The sequence below is a fragment of the Phascolarctos cinereus genome, unplaced genomic scaffold (assembly GCF_003287225.1).
Source record: "Phascolarctos cinereus isolate Bilbo 61053 unplaced genomic scaffold, phaCin_HiC Scaffold_3;HRSCAF=262, whole genome shotgun sequence".
NCBI classification, from domain to species: Eukaryota; Metazoa; Chordata; class Mammalia; order Diprotodontia; family Phascolarctidae; genus Phascolarctos; species Phascolarctos cinereus.
The window spans coordinates 148,192,789-148,212,002 of record NW_027555736.1 but is presented as its reverse complement, the minus strand read 5'-3'; the positions used below and the strand labels follow the sequence as shown (position 1 = coordinate 148,212,002).

Genomic DNA, 19,214 nt, shown 5'->3' with positions numbered 1-19,214 from the left:
AACTTTAAAAATATTTCCACAATAATAACCTGGCTCTGGAGAAGAGAAAATGTACCCTGTTCTTTCACTGGATGGGTGAGAGAATGCTATATATGTCATCAAATTCACTAATGTTTTGATTGGTTGAACTTTTTTTTAATATTTGGTATAAAAAGAAGGTTTCTCACTTGCGTGGGTGAGAAAAGTGATAATAGTTGGAAATGAATGTGGTGATGTAAAAACAAATAAAAATTAACAGGAAATAAAAATCTCTCCCAAGAACCTAGTATATTGCCCTATGAACAAGGGATGTTTTGATACCAACTGATCATTAATGAAGATACTCTTACCCCAAATAAATTACCTTCCATGAAATAAATAATCTTCTACTTCAAAGCTGTAAGATTCTTTCAAGGTGAGGTAAAGTGTTTTTATTAACTGGAAGGGCCCCACCTTCACTTAAGCAATGGAAAAAGCAATGATGTTAGAGTAGGAAGCCTCAAGTTTGCATCTCAGCTCCAATCCTTCCTAGCTATGTCACCTTGGGCAAATCATTTACCTTCTCTGATTTCAGTAGCCTCACCTGTAAAAAGGCTATAGTACTTGAATTATCTAAACTCATTGTGCTGTGAAACTTAAAACATAAACGTGAATTATCATTTGATTCTCCTTTCCACATCTGAAAATGTATATTCATTTTTCGGTGACACTAAGAAAAAGTCCAATTAAACAAAGTATTTGTTAAAGTTGGAACTGATAAGACTTGACAACATGTAGTAGTAGACACTTTTAAAATGTCTGCTGAATTGAACTGATAGAATAAAGATGAAGGAAGATATAATAAAATTCTAAGCTTTTAAATCAGGGTGCCTAGGAGGACAGATGGTGATGGAATTTGGAATTACAGAATAAAAGTGACTAATTCCTCATGCCCTTTGACCCAGCTACTCCAAGACTAGTTTTATAACCAGGGAGGATTTTCATAGCAATAAAAAACCCATATGTGCAAAAATATTCATAGTAGCACTATTTGTAATAGCAAAAAACAAAACAAAAAACTAGAAATAAGTTATATGTACTCAGTGATTGGAGAACAGTTAGATTATAGTATATGAATGTAATGGAATATTGTTGCATATCATAAACAATTAATACAAAGAACCTGGAGAAAAAAAAGGAAGATATAATGATGTCATATAAAGGAAAAAAAGCAGAGCCAAAAAAATATACATAAGTATCAATAAAAATGAAAAAACATCAAATGGCAACACACTTCAAATCATATATGATAGCCAATGTTGGTACCAAGTTATTAAACTTAGGGTATATATCTTCCCTTCTGTTAAAAGGCAGCAAACTATTCAAGTGGAAAGTCACATGTATTACCAGTTGCTATTACTCTTTAGATAGTTTTGTTCAATTAGTGTTGAGGAAATGTACTTTGCGGGGAGGGAGGTGTTTGTGTGTTTTATCAAAACAAAATGCACATCCATTTAAAAAAATCACTTTACCACTCTGAACCTTAATTTCTTCATCTATAAAATGAAGGCACTGGGTTCTATCAATAGGCTCCTTCTAACTCTAAATCCTATCAGCGCGCCCCATAAAATGGTCAAATGTACAAAATTCAAAAATAATAAAACAGATAAATTAGGGAGCGCTGACTCATTACCACAAGTGTCTTAGTTTCACTAAAGGATTCACTCTTAAAGTTCCTCCAGTACATTTAAAATATGGTTTCATTTAAAAGAAATTTGATTTATAACTCCTCAGGATTATATCTGATATTTAAAGCAGTGTACACCGTATCACGATCGTAAAGGAAAAAGTGCACAAACTATTTATTTGATCCATGAAATAAATGGCAATGCATTCAGTGATACATCTATTTTGATATTATGTGCTTCAACAAGTGACTAGGATCTCTTTGTAAAACAATTCATGAATTTTTAAGTGACTACTTTTTAATTTCAGTTAACCAAGGGTAAATTTCAAAGTAAAAACCAAACTGGAAACAGATTTTCTGGCTTCTATAATAATAAGGTAAAGGACACACAAAATACTGACATCTCTTGTGTTCTCATAAGACTAAGACTACAAAAATAAAATCCACATAAAAATCAGAGGATGATGAGTCTCTCTGGAATAGTTAAAAGCCAATAAAAATAATATTCTCCATACTTAAGATCAATAGCTCTTTTCTTCATAGTTAATGAAAAGTAATAAAAAATAAGTCAAACCATCCTAAACCTCTCCACAAGGAAGCTATTATAAAATATTTATATGAAGGCAATGCTGAGACCCAAATAATTCAAAATACTACGACTAGAAAGAGAAACATGAAATTTATGTATCCTAATTGGAAGACTAACTTTATTGGCATCTACCTGTACATTGAAATATGAGGATCTAGATATTTATAACTCCAAGTTAAATTTTATTTTTTATTTTTTTTAATATAAATTTGTTTATTTTTAGTTTTCAACATTCACTTCCACAAGTTTTTCAGTTCCAAATTTTCACCTCATCTCCCCCCTTCCCCCACCCCAAGATGTCATGCATTCTGAATATCCCTTCCCCTAGTCTGTCCTCTCTTCTATCTCTCTCCTCACCTTCTCTTATCCCCTTCCCCTTCTACTTTCATGTAGGGCAGGACAGACTTCTGTGCCCCATTTCCTATATTTTTTATTTCCCAGTAGCATGTGAAAACATTTTTTTTAAAAACATATGTTTTTAAAACTTTAGGTTTCAAATTTTCTGTCTTCCTCCCTCCCCACCCACCCTCATTGAAAAGGCAAGCAACTCAATATAGGTTGTACATGTGCAGTTATGCAAAACACGTCCATAGTAGACATGTTGTGAAAAACTAACTCTATTTCCCTTAATCCTATCCTGCCCTCCCATTTATTCTATTCTTTCTTTTGACCCTGTCCCTCCTCAGAAGTATTTGCTTCTGATTACCCTCTTTCCCAATCTGCCCTCCTCTCTGTCATTCCCCTGTTCTCTTGTCCCCTTCCCCCCTATTTTCCTGTAGGGTAAGACAGATTTCCATACCCAATTGAATGTGTATGTTATTCCCTCCTTAAGCCAAATCCTATGAGAATAAGATTCACTCATTCCCTCTCACCTTCCCCTTTCCCCTCCACTGTAAGAGACTTTTCTTTTCTGTTTTTTTTTGTGAGATAATTTACCCCATTCTACCTCTCCCTTTCTTCTTCTCCAAGTATAATCCTCTCTCATCCCTTAATTTTATTCTCCAGATATGACCCTTAATCTTCAACTCACCCTGTGCCCTCTATCTATCTATCTACATATACATACATATAATTTTTTTCCTCCAACTACCCTGATACTGACAAAGGTCTCATGAGTTATAAATATCATCTTTCCATGCAGGAATGTAAACAGTTCAATCTTAATAAGTCTCTTATGATTTCTCTTTCCTGTTTACCTCTTCATGTTCCACTTGAGTCCTGTATTTGAAAGTCAAATTTTCTATTCAGCTCTGGTCTTTTCATCAAGAATGCTTGAAAGTCCTCTATTTCACTGAATGACCATTTTTTCCCCTGAAGGATTATACTCAGTTTTGCTGGGTAGGTGATTGGTTGTAATCCTATCTCCTTTGCCCTCTGGAATATTATATTCCATGCCCTGCAGTCCTTTAATGTAGAAGCTGCTAAATCTTGTGTTATCCTGATTGTGTTTCCACAGTACTTGAACTGTTTCCTTCTGGCAGCTTGTAATATTTTCTCCTTGACCTGGGAACTCTGGAATTTGGCTATAATATTCCTAGGAGTTTTCCTTTGGGGATCTCTTTCAGGAGGAGATCTGTGGATTCTTTCAATTTCTATTTTGCCCTCTGGTTCTACTACATCAGGGCAGTTTTCCTTGATAATTTCTTGAAAGATGATGTCTAGGCTCTTTTTTGATCATGGCTTTCAGATAGTCCAATAATTTTTAAATTCTCTCTCCTGGATCTATTTTCCAGGTCAGTTTTCCAATGAGATATTTCACATTGTTTTCTAATTTTTCATTCATTCTGGTTCGTGATTTCTCATAAAGTCACTATCTTCCAATTGCTCTATTCTAATTTTTAAGGAAGTATTTTCTTCAGTAATCTTTTGGACTTCCTTTTCCATTTGGCCAATTTTTCTTTTTAGGGCATTTTTCTCCTCATTGGCTTTTGGACCTCTTTTGCCATTTGGGTTAGGCTTTTTTAAGGTGTTATTTTCTTCAGTATTTTTTTGGGTCTCCTTTAGCAAGCTGTTGACTTGTTTTTTGTGATTTTCTTGCATCACTCTCATTTCTCTTCCCAGTTTTTCCTCTACTTCCCTTACTTGCTTCTCAAAATCCCTTTGAGCTCTTCCAAGGCCTGGGACTGATTCATATTTTTCTTGGAGGCTTTGGATGTAGGAGCTTTGACTTTGTTGTCTTCTTCTGGTTGTATATTTTGATCTTCTTTTTCACCAAAGTAAGATAATATAGTCTGACTCTTTTTGCACTGCTTGCTCATGATCCTGGCCAATTACTTGAGTTTTAAACTCTTTGTTAAGGTAAGATTCTGCTTCCAATGTGGAGAGTGTACTGTCCCAAGCTTCAGGGGTTTGTACAGCTGTTTTCAGAGATACTTGTAGGGACCTGTAAATTTTCAGTTCTTCCAAGGTGGTATGATAAGGGGTGAGGTGTTTACTCCTTTCCTGGCCTGCGACTACAAGTACTCCTTTCTGTCCTGTAACTGTGAGGAAAGGTTCCTCTCCACATCCACTACAAGCTCCTCCACGCCAGCATTCCTCCTCACCCCAGCACCGCCACCCAGAACTGTGACCCAGGTCCACACAAAGCAAGAGATTCCTGCCTCAGCACTGGTAAAGAGATCCCTGCAATCCCTCTCTGATCAGCCACTGGATTCCCCCTCAGTCTGTGGGCGGAAGCTCAGGAAGCAGCTGCCCCCCACCCCCCCGCCCAGGGCCACGCTCTTGGGGAATGGAGCTGAAACCCTGCCTTCCTTTCTCAGCACTGACAGAAACAGACTTTTCCCACTGACCTTCTAAGTTGTCTTTGGCATTGGTGGATTGAGGAGTCTGGAAACCTCCACAGCTGCCCGCGATTCAGTCCTCTGAGGCCTGCTCCAGGTTTGCGGCGGCCTGCGCGCTGCGCTCCCAGCCCAGTGCGACAACCTTTCTGATCAATCATCCAGGTTGTCTTGGGCTTGAAATTTGTTTCACTCTGTCTTTTTGTGGGTTCTGCTGCTTCAGAATTTGTTTAGAGCTATTTTTTATGAGTATTTGCAGGGGTTTGGAGGAAAGCTCAAGCAAGTCACTGTTTTCACTCTGCCATCTTGGCTCCGCCTCCTCCAAGTTAAAATTTAATTCAGTACTAAAAGCAAGTTAACTATTTTAGAAGTTGGAAATAACTATCAGATAAATAAAAATCTCAGTATTGCTAAATATTTTTCAATAGGGTTTATAAAGTTCCATAGATTATGTAAATATTGGCCCAGCCATTAGGCAACTACCAAAAGAGGAAAAAAATATGGCTTTTCTTATAAGGTATAAATTTAACATGGATTAATACTGATATGGCAATGAAAAAACCTAATGGCTTGCCCTTAAAGGCACAACTTTCAGAAATATGGAAGTGATAGTTGTTGTACTCTTCATTGCTTAGACCGTCAGTGGAATACTGTGTTTCAGTTTTAAGGAATCATATTTTATGAAAGATGTTGATAAGTTGAACAGCATTCAGAAGGGCAACCAGGATGGTGAAGACCCTTAAGTTCACACCATGAGGATCAGAAGAAGGAACTGAGATTCTGGGCTTGAGGTAATGAAAACAGAGCTCTCTTGATGTGGAATGGGCTACTTCAGCAGGTAATGGGTTATCCCCTTATTGCAGATTTTTAAGTAAAGGCTTGATGACTACTTGTTGGTTATGTTGTGGAGAGGATTTTTTACGTATGGGTTAGACTAGACAACCACTAAGTTTCCTTCCAGCTCTGAAATTCTATAATTCTGTTTTCTTAATGGAATCTCCAAGTCTCACTAAGAAGGTATGCACAATGGTGGACTCAGACCAAAAAGCAGTGTTTTTTGGTACTGGAAGCTAAGAATAGAGTAAAGGGTATTGGTCAACAGGTATAAGACAACTTCTTTGGTCATGGTCATTCTCAGCATTCTTTGACACCTGACTCTATGATCCAATCAAAATAGTTTTTTCATAGTATTCCATTTCTTGTCTCCACGCTCCTGCATTTGCTACCCCTCAGGCCTAAAATGAACATCCTCTTCATCTTCACCTCATAAAATCCCTCCCTTCAAGAAGTAACTCAAGTACCACCTTCTACATGAAGCCTTTCCTGGTTCCATCAATTCCTACTACCTTTGCACTTATTCTCTTTACACTTTTTTCTGCATATATTTATATTTTTAAAATATATTTTATTGATACTTTGTTTTTTTTTACATAATCAAAATATCCTCCATATAGTATCTTTGTCCTCCCCATTCCAGTGAGTCATCCCATATAACAAATAATATTTTAAAAAAAAAGAAAAGAAAAAAAATCAGAAAAACTGATCACATCAAAAAAAAATCTGAAAATATGTACGTTGTGCCAAACTTGTAGACCTTCTGTTTCTATGAAAGTGGGATCAGGGCATCTTCTGATATTTTTTCTGTGGAGCTATGCTAGTTTTTAAAAATAATTTTGTGTATACTGTTTTCTTGACTATTTACTATTAATCAATAAACATTTGTTTTTTTAATTTTCAGAAATTTTTAATTTTTAAATTAATTTATTTTTAGTTTATAACATTCATTTCCACAAGAAGAGTTCCAAATTTTCTCTTCATTTCATCCCTCCCCACTTCCCAAGATGGCATGCATTCTGAATACTCCACACTCTAATCCGCCCTCCCTCCTATCTCCCCCCCTTCTCTTGTCCCCTTCCCCTTCTATTTTCCTGTAGGGCAGGATAGATTTCCATACCCCATTGCCCATATATCTTATTTCCCAGTTGCATGTGAAAACAATTTTTAACATTTGTTTTTTAAAACTTTGGGTCCCAAATTTTCTCCCTTCTTCCCTCCCCACCCACACTCATTGAGAAAACAAGCAACTTGATACAGGTTATACATGTGTAGTTGTGCAAAACACTTCTATAGTAGTCATGTTGTGAAAAACTAACTATATTTCCCTTCATCCTATCCCTCCTCCCATTTATTCTATTCTCTCTTTTGACCCTGTCCCTCTTCAGAAGTGTTTGCTTTTGATTACCCCTCCCTTCTATCAACCCCCCTCCCCATCCCCTTTCCTGATATTTTCCTGTAGGGTAAGATAGATTTCAACACCCAATTTGAGTGTGTACATCAATAAACATTTATTAAGCCCCTATTAAGGTGTAGGCATTGTGCTAAGCACTGGGGATACAAAAAGAAGCAAAAGAGGTAATCCCTGTCCTCAAGGAGCTTATAGTCTAATGGGGGAGATAACATACCAACAAATATATACACACCAGTTATAAAGGATAAATAGGAAATAATTAAGAGAGGGAAGGGACTGAAATTAGGACAGTTTGAGGAAGGTTTCCTGTAGAAGGTTGGGAACTTAAGGAAGCCAAGGAGGTCAGCAGTCTGACTGGAGGAGGGAGAGAGTTCGAGGTATGGGATCAGTTCATGTAAATGAACATGAATCAGTTCACATAAATATCTCCTTGTTTCTTAATACTGATCATATTTGTCATTTCTTGTAGCACAGTAATACTCCATTACATTCATATAAAACCATTTGTTCAGCCATTAGTTAATTGATGGGCATCTACTTTACTTCTAATTCTAATTCTTTGCTTTTGCAAAACGTGTTGCTATAACTATTTTGGTGTTTATGGGAACTTTTTTTTTTTTAATCAATGGCTTCCTTGGGGAATAAATGTAGTAGTAGAATCTCCGGGTTAAAAAGTATAGATATTTTTGTCATTTTATTTGCTTAATTCCAAACTGCTTTCCAAAACTATTAATTAATAGTTCCAACAACAATGCACTATTATGCCTTTCTTTCCATAATCCCTCCAACATGAACTATTCCTGTTTTTCGTTATCTTCGCCAATCTGCAGGGTGAGAAGTGAAGCCTCAAGGTCATTTTGATTTGCATTTCTCTTGTTATTAGTAATTTGGAGTATTTTTTCTTCATATGGTTAATATTTGCCTTTCTTCTTTTGAGGACTGTTTATATCTAAGATACTAGATCCTTATCAGAGAAATTTGATACAAAGATTTTTTCCACCATTTTACCATTTTCCTTCTTATCCTTAGTACATTATTTTGTTTGTAAGAAACTTTTTGGTTTCATATAATCAGTTATCTACTTTATTTTTTGTCTATCTTGTCTGGTTAAAAATTAATTTCCTTAACACTTATATGAGCTGATACAAAGTGAAGTGAGCAGAACCAAAAGAACATTGTACACAGTAACAGCAATAGTGTAACTATGATCAACCATGAAAGACTAGGCTACTCTGAGCAGTACAATGATCCACAACAATTCCAAAGGACTCATGATGAAAATTTTATCCACCACCAAAGAGAGAACTGATGAATTCTGAGGGCAGATTGAAGCATATCATTTATTTACCTTTCTTGCTTTTTAAAAAAAACATGATTAATGTGCAAATACATTTGGCATAACTTCCTATGTATAGTGGATATCATATTTCTTGCATTCTCAATGGTTAAGAGGGGGAATTTGGAACTGAAAATAAAATTTTTTTTAAAAAAGAAAGAAATTACCTCTTACCCACAGTTGTGAAAGGGATATGATTTGTTTCTTTTCTAATTTTGTTTTTTATGGTATGATTTTTAGCATTAAAGTCACATATCCATTTAGATGAATATATACAATATGGATATACAAGATGGATATACACAACATAAAATGTTGGTTTAAGTCTAATATCTGCCACACTGCTTTCCAGTTTCTCTGTGTGTGTGTGTGTGTGTGTGTTACTGAAATAGTTCTAAGTACTGTATGCTTTTTTGGTTTATTGAATACTGAGTTACTGAATTCCATTGTTTCTGACTCTCTCTGTTCCATTGATCTATCTCCTTCTTTGTTAACCAATACAAGATGGTTTTGATGACTGGTGTTTTATTTATTCAGTATGAGAACTAGAAGTGCTATTCCCCCTTTGTCACTCTCTCTCTTTATTATTTCTCTTAATATTCTAAACCTTTTATTTTTCCAAATGAATTTTCTATATTATTTTGTTGAGTTCTGTAAAGTATTCCTTTGATAATTTGACTGGTAAAGCTTTAAAACTATAAATTAACTTTGTTATTATTTTTATTATAATGGCATAAACTAGCCACAAGTACTGAATATTTTTCCAGGTATTTAAATTGTTCTTTATTTCTTTAGGTGGTACTTTTAAATTTAATTTATACAAGTATTTCGTGTGCTTTGGCAAACAGATCCACAAATATTCGAGGCATTTCATAGTTTTTGATATGGGATATTTCCCTTTTTATTACTGCTTCTTAGATTTTATTATTGGGTACTATTATTATAAAAATGCTGTTGATTTTTAAGAATTTATTCTGTAACTTGCAACTTTGCTAAAATTATTGTCTCAATTAGTATCTCAGCTGATTCTCTGACTTTCATGTCATCAGCAAATAAGGATAACTCTATCTCTTCTTTACCTACCTTTTTTGCCTTTAATTTCTTTACTATTGCTAGCATTTCCAGAACTATATCAAATAATTTTGGGGAGAATGATCATCCTTGTTTTATTTTTGTATTTATTGGGAAAGCTTCTAGTGTATACCTATTACATATGCTATTTGCTTTTGCTTTTAGATTGATGTTGTATATGCTTATGTACTTACTGCCTCCCAGACAGTTCTTTGTATTTATATTTCTAGTGCCTAGCACACAGCAGGTGATTAATTGATTTTTGCTGACAAAGGTAGTAGGCAAGGCAGTAATTAATCAATTAATTAATTAATCAAGTAATTAAGCAAGCTTTTATTAAGCATCTACTATGTGTCAGGCTTGGTGCTAGGGATAAAAGATAAAAATGAAATAATCCCTGTATTCAAGGAGCTTACATTCTATTAAGAAAACAGTATACATATATAAACATAGAGAAATTTCAAGGACAAGGTGCATTAGAAGCTGGGATGAATAGGAAAAAGCCTCAGGTAGGAGGCAGGGTTTAAGACAAGCTTTGAAGAAAATGACGGATTTTATGAGGCAGCTATGGGAAATAGAATATCCTGTGGGAAGAAGAGGAAGAAGGCCAGTCTGGCTAGCCTGTAAAAATATATGCAGAAGAGTCATGTATAATAAGCCTAACAAGACTGGCAGGTGGGATTTGGATTCTGAAAAGTTTTCAGTGTCTTCAGGGAGGAAAAAGGGAGCCACTGGAACAAGACAATGACAGGGTCAGACCTATACTTCAGAAAATCATTTTGGTAGCTGTGTATGGACCTGAGAAGCTTGAGGCAGTGAGACTAATTAGGAGCCCACTGCAAGAGGGTAACAGGTAATGAGAGTTTGAATTAGGGTAGCAGACATATATGTAGTGATGAAAGTTAAGACTGGTGGGCAAAGTATTGATAAGATTTGGGAACTAAATGGATGTCAGCAGTGAGTAAAGGAGGATCAAGAGTCAAGGATGATGACTTCGGGGCAGCTAGGTGGCACAGTAGATAGAGCACTGGCCCCAGAGTCAGGAGGACCTGAGTTCAAATCCAGCCTCAGACACATGACACTCACTAGCTGTGTGATCCTGGGCAAGTCACTTAACCCCAACTGCCTCATTTAAAAAAAAAAAGGATGATGACTTAAACCTTTAGAAAAGAGGTGGGATTTGGGGGAAAGGTGAGTAGGTCTATTTTGGACATATGTGAGAATTTGGAGAGAAGACGGTCCAGGACAGAGTCTTCAGGGCTACGTACATTTAGAGGGGCAGGATATGGATAATGATCTAGCAAAAGAGGCAGAGGAGCAGTAACAAAAGCAGGAGGATGGCCAAAAGAGTACAGCTTCATGAAATCCCAGAGGAGAAAGTATCAAGGAGGAAAAGGTGATTAACAGTGTCATATGCATCAGAGAAGTCAAGAAGGATAATGACTGAGAAAAGACTACAGGATTTAGCAATCAAGAAATGATTAGTAACTTTGGTTCTGACATTTGCTGGCTGTGTGAGCCTGGGAAAGTCACTTATCCTTTTGAACCTTAGTTTTCTCATTTTTAAAAACAGAGATAATAATGCTTATACTAGGACTTGTACATGTGGTACCTACTACTTCTTAAGGTTATTTAGGAAAGTGCTTTGCAAACTTTAAAGCACAACATAAACTTGTGCTCCTATTGCTCAGAAATGAACTCAGCCATATCAATTAGTCCTTTTTTATTATATGCAAATTTGATAAAACCAAAAGTTACTTACTCTTCCAATTTCTGCAGTCCAGGAAACAACAATGGTGTTTGGTACAGTTGTGGACAATCGGACAAGTGAGGTGATATTAATTGGTCGGCTGGGTCGCTTTGGTTCCACACCATTTTTGGTAGGTGGAAGATAGCCCTAAGAATAAAAAGTAAAAATTTCTATTCATTCTTTCCCATAATTTCAAACATTATTCTTTTTTTAAAAATTAATTTATTTTGAATTATCAACAATCACTTCATAAGCTTTTGAGTTTTAAATTTTTCTCCCCCTCCCTCCCTCCCTACCTCTCTCCCCAAGACGGCACACAATCTGATACAGGCTATACATATACATTCCTATTAAACATATTTTCCCATTAGTGATGTTGTAAGTAAGAATTAGAACCAATAGGAGGAACCATAAGAAAAGAGGAAACAAAAGAAAACAGAAGAAAAAAATGGCAAATAGTATGTTTCGATCTGTATTCAAAATGTTATTCTTTTAATAAAAACTTTGTATACCGACTGCTACTGAATATGGTGGTTTTTTTTTCATTAAAGTCAAGAGAATAAGATTTAAAAATTTACAGCATGGTTGAATGTGAAGCCTCTGTTAAACAATTTTTATCACATCTTCATATGCAGATCTTATGCTTTTTTTTTTTTTAAAGACTAAAGGCTTGGTATGTTAAGCCTGCAGTAAAGTATTACTGACTACATTTCAAAGAAATCAGTAAGAGTTAAAGAATGAGAAGATACCATGTACCAGAATTTCAGAAGAACTGAGATAATTTTTAACAACTATATAAAACAGTTCTCTTTCCTTTAATCTAATTCTTTCACAGACACATTAATATGTATCTATACATTCATAAAAAGAAGTCTGTGGGTACATCTCATTCAATCTAACTTGAAATCACTGACCTTGGCCGTTGTCTTTTTAATGTTTTCCTTCGATCTCTGCCTTATAATAGCTTGTGTTAAATGTGTTATCTATACGTAGTCTATATAAAGGTTTCAATTTCTGACTTGGTCAAAAATTTTTATAATTAGATCATATTATTGATTAAAGCCACGATGGTTATGCTCTGACAGATAAGCTGACAACACATTTAAGAATTCTGGACTTACTGGAAGGCTACAAGTTTTCCCATTAACTTTTACACAAAGATTGGGTGGGAAATGATCTTCTTGTGGACAACTGGTTTCTGATAAACAAAACCTAAAAAACATAAGAAAAAGATTTAATCATCTTTCAAAATGATAACTTTACTAACATTTCTGTGCAATAGGTAACTTAGAAGTTTTCAGAATATGTTAATGACCCAGTAATTTGGCTAAAAATATTAAGTATTTATTATGGTTTTTCAACATCTCTCACTGATGGAAAAAAAAAAGCTTTTAAAATAATTCTATCCCCATTAGCTTCAGTAATACTACTAAGAACCTACATGGTTATCTTCACAATGATTCTCATCATCCTATACTATCAATTTCTTAAGGGAAATATTAGTGTGTGGCCTGTGCATAAAGTACTTATACAAGCTATAGCTCTAATAACCCTTCTTCAACAACGAAATCCTGTATGTGAGGGTCTTGTGCTCAGCTGCCTCTTGGGAACTGATTATAGCAGTGTTGTTTTCTCCCAAAACTCTGCCTTAGTCTTAGAAGGTAGAAGTATAATATTGCTGAGTTTCTAGTTCCCTAAGTCAATAAAGGTCTTGGTAGAAAACAAAAACAACCAAAAAACCAAAGGACCTGAGAGAATGGTTTTTACAGTGATTCTCAAAGTAGTCTCAGTCATTTAAAAAACTGGCAGTGGAAGCTGTTCTACATGACACAGTACAATTAAGCAGCTATATAATGACCTTACTTGTACTGCATTCATATCTAAATTGAAACAAAACATTTCAGAAACCCTTTACTTCTCAACTATGCACATAATCCTCTGGGGAAAAAAAAGGAAGCATAGCTACATAATGGATAAACTCTAGTTTTACTCTGTTATGTAAATTAAAGAAACGAATTATGAGGTTTACTCTTTTCAATCTACCATAAGTTACTACCTCTCTAACTATAACACAAACTTGCCTGTCATTCCATCATTACCAAATATTCACAGCACTTTATGGAACTAACAAGTTGTTTTTTTAAAGGAGATTTCTTTCTTCCCTTGCCCAGTGGTACTTAATATTGAATCTATTTGACCATTTTCATCACAAATACCCTCCCCTCAACATCGAGAGGTCTTCTGAAAGCAAGTCATGAAACTTATATAAAAAAAAACAAACCAAAAAGGTCAATAAATGTATGATCAAAGATCATACATTATCAGATCAACTCTTAACACTATGAAAACAAAGTAATTAGAAACTACTCAACTTAGGTTCAACCAGCTAATTATATAGTATTCAACCCATCACTTAAATAAATGTAAAATATGGACAACAAATCCCTTGAGGGACGAAAGTATAGTAATTTGGCTGCCAAGACAATCTACATGACTCTTCCCCAAGGAGACAACTCAAACCTTATTAAATTAGGCCAAAAACAAAAAATCAAAACCATACCAAGACGCAGGAAAGAATGAGGAAATAAAATAAGTGGAAGAATGTCTACATGCATAAATAGTTTAGAGGAAAATGATACACAGATGAAAAGAGCTGGAGTTAAACTGGGAAAACAAAGGGTTAATTTCTGGTAAAATTATTTATGTATTTGAGGTTATCTTTTATTAATGTTAGTTACATATAAGGTAACTGACTTACAAAAATAAAAAAAACCAATTCTAAAGACTAATGGGTTTATTAAAAGTCAAATGATTAGCTACTTAAAAGAATAAAATTCTGTTTTCTGGGTATAGTGCTGCATATAAGCCTTGTTTAAAAACAAAAAACAACAACAAAACCCACCTTTACTCTTGAATTGTTTATATATAAACTGATCAAGCCTAGAAAAAACATTAAAGATTTTTCTTATACCTAATATCTGGCACTGTTCTAGGAATGTTCAATACATTAACATAATCTGCTAAGAATATAAACAGAATATACCTGTTCCTTTTCCAACTAAGTAGAGATTATTAAGCTGGAAAGTAAATAGTAAGGTGATAATTATCCCTAAATATGATCAGGGTGGGGGTAGGTAGGTGAAACCTCAGTCAGTCCTTTCATTTCCTGCTCACCACCTCAGCCATACACCTTACCTATTCTTGCCTCCAAAACACACCAAGCCTACGACACTTCTCCAGTTTGGAATGCCCTCCATATTTTTCTCTGCCTCCCCAAATCCTACTCATCTCCTCCAAGGTGCAGTTCAGATTCCACCTCCTTCATGAGAATTTTCCCAACTATTTTAACTTCTAGTGATCTCAAAAATTTATAATATCTACAACATTTAACAATAGATCCTAAGCTCTTATCAGTTTTGTCTCCCTAATTAGACTGGAATAAGCTCCTTAAGGGCAAAGGGATCTCATTCTTTTCTTTTTGGTTCTCTAGAGAGCCCAGCACAATATTATAAATATAGCACTGTACTGACTTAATAAACAGTAACTGATTGACTGAAAATCTGTGGTACCAGGTGGTTTATATGGACAAGAATATTTACACCAAGACGATAAACTGCACATCACAACACAAACAAAATAATATGGGGTAAAGAAGTTAGAAAACTGGTAGTAATAGCATCAAATTTGGAAAACATACTATCAGGGTTAGCCAAAAATATCAACTGTTTCACATGGAGTCTTTTAACTGTACTGTGTTTAGTTTGCTGATTACACACTTTACAGCAAACCAAACTCAGATGATGGTCTGATTGCTGACAATAAGAGATCACTTAGATAACTAGTTTTATTCCTTTAGCTAACTGCAATATTTTTGTTATCTTAATACATAAGCCTTCTATATTTTAAAAGAGCTGACCACTGTAATATTTCAAGACTATAAACAGTAGAGTTTTCTTAATATTTATGGCAGACTTCTACAGAATCAAACTGAGAAATTCAGCTTAAGGAAACAGGAAAGAACCTGTTATGATGAAATCTGTCTTGGACATAACTTAGCATAGCTGGTATATAAATGGGAAGATTTTTCCTCATTTATACACAGCCACAAAAAAACTACAAAGAATGGGGGGAACCTGGGATACAAATAACTTCTTTTATCCTCACTTTCAGTATAATTAATAGCAGGCAGATGAATACCCTCAAAAAACCTTCATTTATACATTTTTTACTTTTACGTATTATCTTTTAAAGTATCAAAGTATTTCACACTATAATTAAGACGTACCTTAGCTGGACCTGTACTGTGAAGTCACATTTAGTTCCAGAAATATCCCTAGAAAATATAGTACAGAAATAGAAATATTATAGTATATGCATGTAAAAATGAAAATTTTTTTAAAAAAGCACTTGTTTCAGTAAAAGTTTGCTGAACAAACATAATCAGAGAAATGCCTGCTTTTACAGTCTCTACAGCACAAGTTAGGTTAAGTGTACTTGGAACTCATCCAAAATATATCTCATGCTGTAATCACATCTTATACTCAATACTAAGTTCAAACATCATACTGTAAGTTATACTGGAAGACAACTTACATGGAACTACTGATTTGTTGCACTTGTTGTGGAGTCAATGCAAATGCAAAACAGGTTTCTCGAAAACGCTGACTGTTGTCGGATGCTAAAGAAAGAAAGAATTATAGTTTTAATTACGTTCAAGTACATCAACAAAGAAGACATTAGAAAAAATAACTCTGAGGTTCCCTCAATAGATTAAAATGCTTTAGAGTTGTAAATAAAGTACTTAAAACAAAAACAATGCCCTAGCTGTATAAATGGACTAAAGTAGTAAAAGAATGTTTCTATTAGCTTTGAAAAAAATCAGAATCAAAACAAAATATTGAAATTTAAATTCAAAAAATATATTGTCAAAAACACTAACAAGACATAAAAGATGTATTCATACACATTATCACAAAATGGGGGAAAAAAACCCTGCCACTCATATTTAAATAACCTAATGGTGAATAAGAAACAGTGGATTTTTGAAGTAAACAAACATTTTAGAATAAGAAAGAAATCTTAAAATTAATTCAGCTCAGATTATATCTGTCCTTAAGACAAACATTTTATCACCTCTCCTCCTATAAAATAAAGCAAAGGCTTTTCAAAGTTTTCAAATTTTAGCCATAACCACTATCTTAAATGTAAGATGTAATACTACATCTTATGGAAGAAGACTCAGGGAAGTGACTGAAAGGCTAACTACAGGGTAAGACACAGATCATTCACCATAAAGGGATAAAGTACCATTTACAGGTAACCAGTTCCAATCCAAGCTAGGGCTATAAAAACACAAAATAGATTCTATCTCAAAGTCATTTAATAACTGGTCTTTCACGTTTTGATTTATAACAACAAAAAAGGCCACTGAACACTTTAGACTGGCAAGTTTCTTGAAGTTCACTTGTTAAAACTGCAGATTAAACAGAGAAGATAGCAAATATACAAAAGTTAAATCAGAAATTGTATCTTTCAACCTTTTTCTTTCCTTCAATACAAGTACTGAAGCGATCGTGGTGTTTTTTTATTAAGCAACTTCTTATACTATTCAGTAAACAAACATTTATACAGCATTAGTATATGTGAGGAACTGTATTAGGATACCAAGATGGGGAATAAAAAACTTCTTGCCATTAAAGTGTTTACAAGTTAATAAAGGGATTAAGGCTTGAGGACAAAATACTATTAGGTAGAATATGACACAGACAAAGTACTATAAGAAATACGAGGAAGTTAGCACTTTCACTTGGGGATGACAAATATAAGAAAGACTTCATGAAGGAAGATTGCACCTGATTTACGCTTTGAAGTAAAGGAAGGATTTCAATACATAGAGATAAGGGAGGACTGCCTTCCAGAATAAGTTACATGAATGCATGGAGTTGAATTTTAGAGGATGATATCAATAGCAGGATTGTACAAGGCATGAAGTAAAACAGTGGGAAACCAAGCTAGAAAGGTAGGTTACAGTATACTATATAAGGCTTTTAATGGCAGATGAAAGAATTTATATTGTATTCTGAAAGCAAATAAGAGTCAATAAAGATTTTTAATTGCGGAGGTGACATGGTAAAATTTATGCATTAGAAAGATTATTTTGGCAGCTGGATAAAGAATATATTTAGGGAAGGGAAGGAAAGAAAGAAGGGAGGAAAATTAATAGGTTTCACTAATTTTACTTACACTTTCTAGAATGGAAAAAAAAGTGCCTCTCTGACATAGGAAGAACTGTTTTAGACCTGTGATAGCTTGATGATTTTATAAAGAAAAAAAAAACTCCATATGTGCTCCAAACGTTTGATTCTACTCATGATCAACATTTCCCTAACAATCAGCACTACAATACATACTCACAGAAAAACAGAGGAAAAAGTGTATAAATGTGTCACTATAATGAAGTACAAAAGACCTCCAGGCTTTTATAATTCCAGTGCAGAAATATATTTTAGTGGGTCTAACAGCTGTATTTATTTTGCCATTCTCTTATAAACTAGAATTTTGTTTGGTGTTTCAGGTAGGATTTTGAGAAAATAATTGCACATGTGAATCACAGTTTATTGTTAAAGAAACAATTTTCACAACTTAACTTTCAAAAGGTCCTCTACCTAACTGAAATGCACTGTAATGTCTGGTTTCAAAGACATAAACATAGAAACAAAAGACAAGTCTGTAACAAAGCAGATCTTCTCTGTTAGCTAAAAGAAATATCAATAACTAGCCTGGCTTCTCAAAGACTCCATTTAAATTGTGTAAAGACTTCAATCTAATCTAGCAAGCCAAGCTTATTTTAGGATCTTTGGCTCCGTTCCTAGACCAGTACTAAAATAATGTCACAAGTACAAAAATTCATAGCATTTTTAGGCAAAATTTCAGAGCCCTTTCAATAGACACTAGGAAAGTATGTACATTTTATACTCTCCCACCTTGCCCCCTCAGCATGTGCACTAGATTCCATGAGTAGCTTTAAAGTATGTGTTTGAAGAATGAATGTGTCTTGACATACAAAATATTTTATATATTAGAACTAGTGCTTTGGTATAGGGGGCACAGTGCAGGTTCAAAGAAATAAGACAGTACCATTACCCTCAAAGAGATTATGATTTCCCTCTGGATTTCAATGACACCATCTTCTCTATATTGTCCTAATATCTCTAGTGACCACTCCTTTTCTTTTACTTGCTACCTTTCTTCTTGTTGCCCTTTTCCCAAGCAATCTCATTTACTCCCAGTTTCAATGACTACCTCTTAAGCCAGATTACTTTCACACTCATCTCCAAAACCAACATCTTTGTGTTCCAGGCCCACATCTCCAATAGCTCATAGGATGTTAGCGCCATTCTACCTACACCTTAAACTCATTATCTAAAAGTGAACTTACTGTCTTTTCCCCTAAACCTCTTCCCACATTCTGACTTCACTTTGTCAGTGGTAGCACCATTTATCTAGTGTTGCAAGGTCAAAATGTTGGGGTTATCTTAGACTCTTACATCAGTACTTCTCAAATCCAGCTAGTTAACACATATCGTAAATGTGATTGCTGCAACATATTTAATACCAGTCCCCTGCTCTCTAGACCTACCGATACAACTGCAGTAGGGAAAGAAAGGAACAGATACACAAAAGACTGCAGTAGCCTTCTAAAAGGTCTTATCTCCACTCCAATCCATCCTTCATATTTCTGTTAGACTAACTGTCTTGATGCAGAGAACTGGACATAGCTATCACAAGTTTAGCTATA

General features: G+C 34.7%; 1 protein-coding gene across 1 annotated transcript in view; it reads right to left on the bottom strand.

The window, feature by feature from the left end:
- Positions 1–19,214, bottom strand: part of PIAS1 (protein inhibitor of activated STAT 1) — a 153,831-nt gene that overhangs the window by 48,956 nt on the left and 85,661 nt on the right. The window contains exons 3-6 of the mRNA XM_020982527.1: positions 16,010–16,094; positions 15,702–15,749; positions 12,538–12,628; positions 11,429–11,563 (exon numbers count right to left, since the gene is read on the bottom strand). Of these exons, the coding sequence (XP_020838186.1) occupies positions 11,429–11,563; positions 12,538–12,628; positions 15,702–15,749; positions 16,010–16,094 (359 nt within the window). The remainder of the gene's footprint in view (positions 1–11,428; positions 11,564–12,537; positions 12,629–15,701; positions 15,750–16,009; positions 16,095–19,214) is intronic.